Source organism: Triticum urartu, chromosome 7 (genome assembly GCF_003073215.2).
Source record: "Triticum urartu cultivar G1812 chromosome 7, Tu2.1, whole genome shotgun sequence".
Lineage (NCBI taxonomy): Eukaryota > Viridiplantae > Streptophyta > Magnoliopsida > Poales > Poaceae > Triticum > Triticum urartu.
Window position 1 is genome coordinate 705,547,706 of NC_053028.1, and position 11,080 is coordinate 705,558,785.

The following is an 11,080-nucleotide window of genomic DNA, read 5'->3' on the forward strand; positions in this document are numbered from 1 at the left end:
GCTAAAGTTTCACAAAGCTTTACCATATGAATATATTCTTGTTGAAACAATCTAGATACCAAAACCATCATGGGAAATGAATAGAAAGGCCATTTCAAGTGGATAGGGTGATCATGATGCAGTATACCGACTCCCTCCCTCAAGTTTAGCAATAATGTTAGTCAATTGCAAAAAAGTAGGAAGCGAGAAATTTAAAAGTTCCAAACAAGCCTTCCCATTATCCTCAGGAAAGGGATAGTTTTGATAATTTCCGACAGGGCTATGCTTTTGGCGAAGAGTCATTTTTTCTCATAGATGCAGATTTGATCAGCCTCCAGCCGTTGTGAATATCAAAGCTCATGTTGTGCCACACGCGGCTACTCCTGCTCCTCGGGCTTCTCATGTTCAGCCGGCAGCTCATTCAAATCAAAGTTGTGGTTGTTCATCATGGAGACCTGGACCACTCTAGGTGCCATTTTCCCTGCTTTCAAGCTCCCCGCGTTTGCACTCTCAACCACACCTAAAGAGAACACTTGTTAGGGTCAGTTGATATGTCTTCGTGAACAAGAAAACACTAATAAAATCTCAAAGAAACGGATGAGCACTATGCTAGAGTTATCCTCTAGTTATTGATCAATAGTGGTGGGTCACAGAACCCATCAGTAGTGCTACTTAGTAGTAATGGATGGCGGGATTGTCGTGAATCTGACGACAACTAAAAATCTATTTTTTTTAAAAGGTAGTGGTGATGGGCCCAATATGTGGTCCATCAATGATACATTGTTACCAGTGATAGAGGACAATATTGAGGCTAAGCATGCTACTTGTTAGTCATATACAACCCACCACTTACAATCCCAAGTCACAGCACGATAGTGACTAAATCATTACCCTGTCATTTAGTTCACAACTTAAAACTAGTAGCCCCACAGGGTAAGATCATTATTCATTCCTGCTATCATTTGTCCCTTCTCTAGCTATTAGCAGACTTGTCTTGATGATTTATCCTCCACAGACACACACACTTCCCTTGTTAATCGCTCATCATGTCATACCCTTCCCCCTCTTCCCCGAAAATAAACCATTTGAGGAAGAAACATTGATCTGGCCCTCCACCTCCTCAAAATGTTGTCATCTCTACAGAATCTCGCATCGGTGCTGCCTCCAAGAGTTCATTGAGTTTGCTTGAGAGGAGGAACACCCAGGTCCAACTCCCTATGCCACCCAGGTGATGATTGTGTTCACTTCTGCCTCGGTCCTTGCACAATATATACGGGTCAGTGCTCATGGGCCGATGGTGCAGTAGGGTCGAGGCCTTCACCGTCCGGATTCTCGGTTCCTATTCTTAAAGACACTCCCCACCATTGTTTCCTCTATTCCGATCCCCAACTCTATGGCTTCTCCAAACATCAGGCGGTGCAATATATTGAGGAGAAGAAGGTTCGAGTAGTGGAGACTACACATTATTGGCAGGTGTCGGATTTGGACTGGTCATGGCCCGAATTTCTTATCTGATTTGACCACCACTGGCGGACGCATTCATCTAAGTGGTTTGTTAGTTCTCCACTAAGTATAGACTACTTACGCGTGTTGAACCCATCACTGCTAGGTGTTCCTGGAGCTTCACCAATTAGGCAGTATGGAGTCGTGTCAGCAATTATGGAATATACAATGGAGAGAGAAAGAGAGAGAGAGAGAGAGGAAGAGCATGCGGAGAGGGGCCATATGCAGGGAGAATAACCATGTAGTATGTCCCTGTTTGAGGTGGAATAACAAACCGTGACATGCCTTGAAGGCGCATGAACTTCTTCTAATTTCAACATACCATAAACCGATGGCCCCTCCATTCCTAAATATAAGTCTTTTTAGAGATTTCAAGAAAGACTATTTACGGATCTATATACACATATTTTAGAGTGTAGATTCACTCATTTTACTCTGTACGTAGTCCGCATTGGAATCTCTAAAAAGACTTACATATTTAGGAACGGAGGGAGTATGATTCAGTAAAACCTACTAAACAAAATGCCTTCCATATCTATAAATATTTACACTTAGTATATTAGTAAAAAGATTCCTATTAATAATCAAAGAGCAAAGCAACATTTAAATATAGATGTGTTTTCCATAAAGAACATAATGTCGTGTCTCTCTTTTTGCGACTTTGTTTCTTTGGAAATGAATCATTTCTGGTCGATGATTTGTTTGTGTGCTCGCCTGGAGCTGTTCATATCTGCTGAAATTTCCATCATCCGCAAAGTATGCACCTATATGTATCACACTCTTAGTGATGTCTTTACATGCGAGAAGACTTCTTTCGAATGAAACTTGTAAACTAGCTTCCTATAGATAGAGGAGACTTATGAGCTGGATACATCCACCATTGTAGAAAGCCAAATGAAGCACAAAGGCTCCACCGCAGAAAAAGTACCAAGGGAAGGACCGAGAGGAATAGCTGGTGGTGGGCCCACCATGAAAGGAAATGCTAAGGTCGACTATAGGGGACCGACAGCTAGTACTACTGTTAGGGTTTTATTCATCTACGGGTCGATGATGGGAGATCATGGCGTGGCATGGATCTGTAAGTTGACAATTTGAGAATCTCCCTGAAGCGTGCGACAAACGATGGATAAGCCGAGAATCTTCAAAGTCCCGGACAGACGAAAATGCTTCCAGGAGGCAGCACATCTCTCAACCAAACAAGGAGCCTTGAACTTGACAAAAAGGAACTAATATGCCTCATGTTTGAGATCAGGATTCTAGACCGACCTAGGCCTACTAAGTGGCCAGCTGTTGGAAAGGTGTGCTCGCTTCCGCAAATAAACATCAACGTGTTTGTTAAGGCTATGCAATAGGCATGGGGACTCTACTAGGAAGCCCAGATAAGTCACATTGGCAATAGTATCTCCATCTTGAGATTCGACAAAACGGAGTCTAAAAGCATGCTCTATATAATGGACTGTGGAAATTTGGTTTTAGTATGATGGTTTTGAAGGATTATGATGATAAAACTAGTTTTTCAAAGATAATGTTTTGTATCATGGAGTAATGGGTGATAATTAAGGATCTTCCCCTATAAACCATTATCTACTTTTGGGAACGCTCTCGAGAAGGATGGATTTATGGGGGGGGGACCATCTCATAGTTAGAGCTAGAATTTTCATATTCGTTTAACTGGTCCGAGGCTTCTTCCTCCACTCTTCAGCGAAAGATGAGGGGACTATCTTGATTTTCAATTTGAGAATATACATCACTTGTGGATTGACTGCGATAGACTAGCACATGCTGATGCAAGATTTGAACCACATGTTGATTCCTCACCCTAGTTGGGTGAATGCTTCAAGGCATCACTCGATCATAGCTCCTAGGTCAAGAAAGTGGGAGCTTGGGAGCACTAGGTCAAGAAAGTGCATCTATGTTCGCAGGGAGTATGCAGCGTTGCCCGACCTCCCATTTAGGCATAGGTGCTACAATGATTATACACACAGGAAGGACCAATGCAAGCAAGATCGGTGACATGAAAGTGAACTAAGGGATGATTTGCAACTAAAAAGGATGTGGGAGCTGAGGAAGGAGCATGAAAGGATGGAGGACATAAAAAAATTTATACGGGAAAGGGTGCAAGGCGACTGGGCAAAGAAGACCCATCTACCTCCACGCAACGCAGACGAGGCACTTTTGTTCATTAGACGAGGAAGGGTGGTGATGATCAGCAAAGGCATCACAAGGATTATCAGCTAAAGCTACTGGATAGGAGGAGAGATTGAAGCAAATTTGTGTAGCTAAGGGAGGTTTCGAGAGACTAGATCCTGATAATAAATTTATCTATGACAGTGATACCAAAACAAAGTATTCTTTCAATCACAACAACTAGGAGATTACTTTAGGAGTTTCACACAAATGGAGCACATTAGGGAGAACGTAGCCAATAACAGCTTTTCAAACCTCTGTTTTAGTAGCTACGTATACAGACGGGACAACAAAAGGGATGATGATGAGAACATTTAGGTACATCCGGACAGGGGTCCATGCAATGATGATTTCATGCATTCGTTCTAGGATACATCCATTGAACATAGTGGCGAACCTTGTAATAAAATCAAGGGGGGGCTCAAAGTTAATGATGTGAAAAAAAGTCACTAACTCCCAGCTCTTTTGTGCAAACAAGGTTAAAATTTGCTAGAATACTACTAGAAGCATGCACTATTAACTACCAAAATTTTCTTTTGGATCGCTGAGGGTAGGCTCAAGCCTGTTAAAGCCTGCCCAGTTGATTCACCACGGATTGAACATGTTCACATGGAGGACCAGACCATGCTTCACTCATTATTAGAGCGCTAGACAAACTGGTCATTACCACAAGGAAGAAGAGAGCGTTAACATTTGAGGAGAGGCGGATGCTCCATGGATGCTTGGGTGTGTGCATTTGATAAAAATTCGGCCAGAGTGTGTTGTACGGGAAGCTTAACAATATCACCAATGATATGCAACATTGGAGTGGCTCAGTGTTTTGTTTCGTATGTTCTGACATCACTAGGCACAAGGTCAGCTTCGATGGAAATGAGAGAGCGTTAGGATCCAGATCCTTTGTGGAGATCCGTTAGATTGAAGCGTAGCTTCATTTGGTTCATGCCTGGGAAGAAATAATGTATATGCAACATGCTCGACTGAAATAGCTTGAGGAAGACGAGCAAAACATCAGCGCGGATGGAACAAGTTGTACTATTGACAAAGAGATGGGGAAGATGTCGGCTGATTTCTGTGCTTAGTTGTTTTCTTTAGAAGGCTCTGCTGAAGCTGACCACATCTTAGCTGACATAAAACCATGTGTGATTAATGATATGGGGGAGAGGGTGAACGCGGATGTGATGGATGAAGAAATTGAGAATGCACCATTCTAAACTGGACTGAAAAAAGCGCTGGGCCAGACAACCTCTCGACTATGTTTACCAATTTCATTAGTCGTTGCTAAAAAAATGATGTACGCATAGTAGTAGGGGATTTTTATAAAGGAGTCGGTGCATCGGCAAACTTCAGTGATACGGTTCTAGTCCCAATCCTAAAAATTAACTCACTGGAGATACTTCGTCAAATTGTATCAATCAGCTTATAGAATACACTCAGTCATATTGCTTCAAAGGCCTAGCGAATAGTTTGAAGGTTCTCCTGTCCATAATGATCTCGGAGGAACAAAGTATATTATTCCTGGTAGGCTTATCACAGACAATGTATTGGTCACGTATGAGTGTGTTTGCATGCAATCAGGTCAACTAATAGAAAAATCCAATGTTAGCTATTAAAATACAAGAGGGTGTTTTGGATTTTCCACAATCTGATGATGAGGGCACTTGGTTTCTCAAATAGCCAGATCTTGATAACTATGACATCTGTTACCCCGACCAGGATTTCTGTCAAATTGAATGGAGGTTGCTCTATTAGTTTTACACTATCAAGAGGGATCTGACAAGGAGACCCACAATCCCCCTATTTGTTTATTTTTTGCATTGCTCATGAATTCTCAAAGATAAGGAGATCAATGTGTACATTTTGGGAGCACTGGCCCCCATGTAGCCCATCTTATGTTTGCAGATGATAGTGTATTATTTCTTCAAGCATCAAATATCAACTTTGTGACCTAAAAATAGATCCTGTTTGACTACGAGTTGGCCTTAGGACAAATGGCAAATCTTCAAAAAGCATCATCTTTCCGTGGAAAGGGAAGCAAATAGGAGGAAAAAGTTGTTTTAAATATTTTTGCACTAATCCCAAGGCATTGAGCGAGCATTATTTGGGGATCCCAACCTTGGTGAGTAGGTCAAAGGAAGCAAATTTTAAATATGTTAGAGAAAACTCAAATGGCGAAGTGGTTGGATAGGAAGGACAAGGTATCCCGAAGGCGGGAAAGGAGGTGCTAGTAAAATCAGTGCTTCAAGTAACACATACTTACACCATGAGTTGCTTTCAACTCCCAGAGAAAATGTGTCGGAACTTAAAGCGATGGTATGCAAGCTGTTAGTACCCATAATAGGGTGGTGAACGCGCCGTATGTAATAGAAGGGAGTTGGCACAACGGTTTTATCCAGGTTCGAGCCCTGAGTGAGAGGTAATACCCTACATCCTGTATCTGATTTTTATTCATGGTGAAGCACCTTGTGCGAGGGGTTTTCAACGGAGATGAAGTATAAGGCTACTGAGAGTATAGTCTACGAGAGTATATGTGAATGATAACCCCTAGGCCTGCCTTATATAGGTGACGAGGGCTAGGGATTACAAGGAATCCACCAGTTCTCATACCATCGCCATGTTTGCTTGCACGCCCAGATGCTCTCCTGGACCTTATTCGGTGTCATGCATGCGTAGATCCTCCACTTGCCTCTTGGGCCTTGAGATAGGTTTGCTACCGGGCTTCCCACTTAGAGGACACCAATAGTGTATTGCACCTTCAGTAGCCCCCGAGCGTGTCTGGAGTTGGATTTATGCTTAGCTTCACGAATGAGAACCCAGCCGGCCTCCTTCTATCTTGTTGGCTAGTCAGACAAGGCACCTGTGACCACGCGACTAGCCTGATTCAACACATGCAGTCCGCCCTCCCTGCCATTTAATCTATTGTGATCATGTACATTTTAATCTAGTATAATCGGTTGTGGCAGGGCTCAAAAAGTATGGCTCATGGGGTGGATGTGCAGTTGCTCGCTTATTCAGTAATGTTGATTCTTGGGGAATCAAATTTCATCCTCGTCAATATTGCTATTGTTCATACGTTACTGATGTTCCAAGTTCACTCATGTGTATGTACATAAAAATGGAGATGAGGTGTGCAATGTCAACCAATACTGTTGCAAGGCTGACCATCGCTCATCGCAGTGCTGCTAGCCCGGGCGTTCAGTGCTAGAAGCCGGTCATGTGATGTTGCAAAGCTAGTGGTCAGTGAACTTTTCATTGCTACAAGGTGGTTGGCAATGCTGCAAGGCCAAGGCATCGATGCAACATGGCAGGTCATTAGCATTTTTTTCTTTGCCACAAAATGGTGCACCGGTGCTATAAAAATGGGGTTATCACGTGTTGCAATGTTGTGTTTAGTGTTGTAAGACCGCCCACCATTGTGCTTTTCACTAGCCTACCATGGCCACCATTGTGGCCTCCAAGTGGGTCTATTGCTGAGAAACATGGGTGTATGTTGTGAAGGGTGGGGAGAGGAGACGAGAGGAAGAACCAAGTTGGTGGTTGATAAGACAATGATCTGGACAGAATTGACCGGTTCGCGGGTGGGCCTAACCAAGGAAGAGTTGGAAGATGCATGGCAATGATCCATCGGTTTAGGCATATATACATTGTGTTTTTTCACTAATTTGTTGCAGTTAATGAGTATGCGTTCTATATCTACTATATTTTGTATAGACATGCTCGCATCTTGCAACGGTTTTATGAGGTTTCTAAAAAGAAAATGGAATTATATCCAACAGACTGGTTTCAGGAGGAAATGAGTCAGCTCGCTCTAGCGCCAGATGCCCCTCACTTGTATTCCTCTCTCTTCACCATATCCATTCGCTCTATTTCCACCATGCACACACCCACGGGGTTGTTGCAACATTTCCTACGCTGCATAGTTCGCAGTGGTGCAACTGCAGGTTCTCACGGGGGGTGTTTTAGCCGATTACTAGTGCCACAAGCCAATGCGACAAAGGGGTGAGGGTTGTGGTCGCATCAACTACCTCGGTTGTATGACACTGTTCCTCGCCGACGCGCTGTAATAGTGCTTGCAGGATACCAGGCGACATCAGGTATGCGCCAGAGCATGGACATGAGGTGCTGCATGGGGCTGACATAATAGTCTGTTGCAACGATGGGGAGGGGTGGGGGATACACAGGTTTTGTGGAGGCTAGGGAGGAAGACGGATTCCACTCTCTCTGCTGCCATGTGGTGTGATCCAATGCTCCACGTGTCAGATCCGACGGCTGGCAAGCTGACTAATTTCATTGACACCTATAACGTGCCAAAAAAAAATCGTAATGAGATGTTTCTAGCCATTGCATGTTTCTTATTACAGTTCATATGTCTTCCATGCTGCAACATAGTGCCGGTGCTCGCATTTGTATACGCGTCTAGTGACAAAACCAACTGGGTGGAACTTGATTAAAATCAAGCATGTATGGCGGCCATGATCGGCCTACTGACGTGTAGCACCGCTAGACCAACGTTAATGGAAACAAAACATGTGCAGCTTCAGTCCAATATATCACTATACTAATGATGAAAAAAACCCGAGCATGGACAGAGCTAACATGCTTCATCCAATATCAATATACTAATGATGCCAAAATCTAGCATGGAAAGAGCTAAGCAGCTTCAGTCCAATATCAGTATACTAACGATGCCAAAAATCCAGCATGGAAAGAGCTGACCAGCTTCAGTCCACTATCATTATACTAATGATGAAAAAAAAATAGGCGTGATACTCACAGAAAAACCAGTATGGAGTACTTACCAACTGAGCTTGAAGCCGCGGTGCTCCCCCGCATGGGCGGCACCCCCTGGACCAGCGCCATCTCATTTTTCCCATCCATCTGCCACAAGAGAACCCAGCGATTAGAAAGTCCAAGGACATATAATCACCACGTAGTTCTTGCACATACACATCAGGTAATTCAGTAAGCACTAGTACTAATTCAAATGACTAGATCAAAGATTGTCAATAACTTCGAATCATTAGGCACCGGTTAACTTCAAATCACTAGTAGGAGAGGGGGAAGCGAGTGCGGCTCACCATCTTGTCATCGAAGACAGGGTTTGCATGAAGGGTGGGGGCGCGAGCGCGGCTCACCATCTTGTCGTCGGAGACAGCAATTGCATGCAGGGTGTGGGCGCGAGCGCGTCTCATCATCTTGTTTCCGGAGACGGCGCGAGTACGTGGGGCCCCTGGCGCCGGGAGCACAAGAACCTTCAAGGGGCCTTCCCGGGACTGCCGAGATTCCAGCTCCTCTCTGGTGGCCGCTGGGGGCGGGCTTTTCTGTGGGTCTCTCCCGGACTTGCGCTTGCGAACCACCGACGCATGCACCTGTTGCGCAAGCACCTTCCCTTTCCCCTTGGCGACGGAGGCCGTAGGGGGCGGGGCGGGCACCGCCAGGCTCTGCTCCTCGTGGTTGGCTGTGGGTATGGCGTTGTCGCCGGAGCCAGACATCACGGTGGATCGGTCGAGCACACACGCAGAGTGGGTCGAGCAGAGTGGGATGAGAAGAATGTGAGGGAGGAGGAGAAGCATGTGTTGCCCTTTATGAACCGAAACGGAAGGCACGGGCCATGGTGGGGACCGCGTGTTGAACTACATATTAATTTATTTAATACCAGCATTTAATAGTAGCATATCTTTGGTATATTTCTATTAAATATTCTTATATTTTGGTATATCTTTGGTATAGTATTATATATATATTTGGTATACTGGTATTTAATAGTAATATTCTTATATTTAGGAACAATGATATACTACTATTAAATACTATTATCGATGTTGCTAAATATAAGAATAGTTGTGACAGTATTTAATGGTAACATTCTTATATTCTGAAACAGAGGTAATATTATTTAATTCTTGTATATCTTTGGTATACTATTAGATATATCTTTGGGATTCTAGTATTTAATAGTAATATTCTTATATTTAATGAGGAATAAAGATATATCACTACTAAAGAATATTATCTCTACTACTAAATATTAGAACATAGCTAATAATACTTTATAGTAATATTCTTATATTTTGAAACGGAGTTAATAGTATTTAGCTATAGAATATCTTCAGTATACTACTATTAAATATTCTTATATTTAGGTATATCTTTGGTATACTAGTATTTAATATCCTTATAGTAGTATTTAATAGTAATATTCTTATATTTAGAATCAAATATATACTTACTATTTGATAGTGCATTTATTTGTTCCAGAGGGAGTACTATTACTACCTCCGTCCGGGTTTATTGGTCCCTTTCGTATTTGGTGTCCACCTTTGACCGTATATTTGACTAACAAATTATAAGTTGTATGTCACACAACTTATATTGTTGGGTTCATATTTGAAAGAGGATTTCGACGATACTATTCTTAGAGTATATAACTTATTTTTTAATAGTTACATCAAATGTCAAAGTTTGACCCAAACTACAAGGAGCCCTAATAAATCACGACAGAGGTAGCAGTAGTAATGATTTAGTTCCCTAGTCAAATAAAAGTAATACTGGATACTTTTTGACGAAAAATATATCATCTTATTATAGCCATGCATTAAGATATAGATAAGGAATAAAATAAGTATGTTGGTAATCACGTTGCTTCTAATTTAAACTGAATTCTCTATAATCAATTTATTGATAAGCCAAAGATACCTATAAGAATCATTTTGTAGATAGAATGGTTGCCATTGTATTCAGAGTTCTCGGCAATGCCAGAGTTCAAACGGCGCTAGTACAATTCGGAGGCACACTAAGCCATGTTTTTCACAACTCATTCCGATAATGTTGATTATCTAAGATGTAGGCAATACAATTCATCTCTCTATGAACCCAAGTGATCTTGGACTTAATAAAAGTTTGAAGCATGCCCTTCACATCTTCAACCGCCGGACCATGGGGTGAGCCGTCCTTCCTTACAGAGTTCAGCTTGCTCACAACCATCTTGCAGTCCATCTCCAAGACGATCGTCTAGACTCCAACTTCCTTCTCTATTGCAAGGACATGGCGATATGCTAGTAACTTCGCCACTTTAGGTCTAGTTAGACAGGGTAGAAATGGCATGAGCCTACAACGGACTCCCTTGGATGGCCTCTCAGGACTGTAAAACATCATGTTTGTGGGAAAATGTACAACACCAAATACGGGTGTGGCTATCTCATATATATATATATATATATAAGGGTATACGAAGTGTACAAATACAATATACAGAGTCTACACAGAAGCTACATATAAACATTATCTAAAAGCCTCCATCAATCTTCACTAGTGGAAAAAGGGCTAGCCACAACTTGAATCGGTGGCGTGGCATTTACAACCAACACCACCACTATTTTTTAAATAGTGATGGCATTGGCTTATTTGGTACGAC

The 11,080-nt window shown here is 42.5% G+C and overlaps 1 protein-coding gene across 1 annotated transcript; it reads right to left on the reverse strand.

The window, feature by feature from the left end:
• Positions 1-356: 356 nt before the first annotated feature.
• LOC125519515 lies at positions 357-9,193 on the reverse strand. Its single transcript, XM_048684302.1, has 3 exons — positions 8,745-9,193; positions 8,466-8,544; positions 357-499 (listed from the first exon to the last, which is right to left on the reverse strand). Exons 1-3 carry the CDS (start codon positions 9,156-9,158, stop codon positions 357-359), a joined length of 636 nt encoding a protein of 211 aa, XP_048540259.1. The 5' UTR covers positions 9,159-9,193.
• Between the last annotated feature and the right edge of the window lie 1,887 nt (positions 9,194-11,080).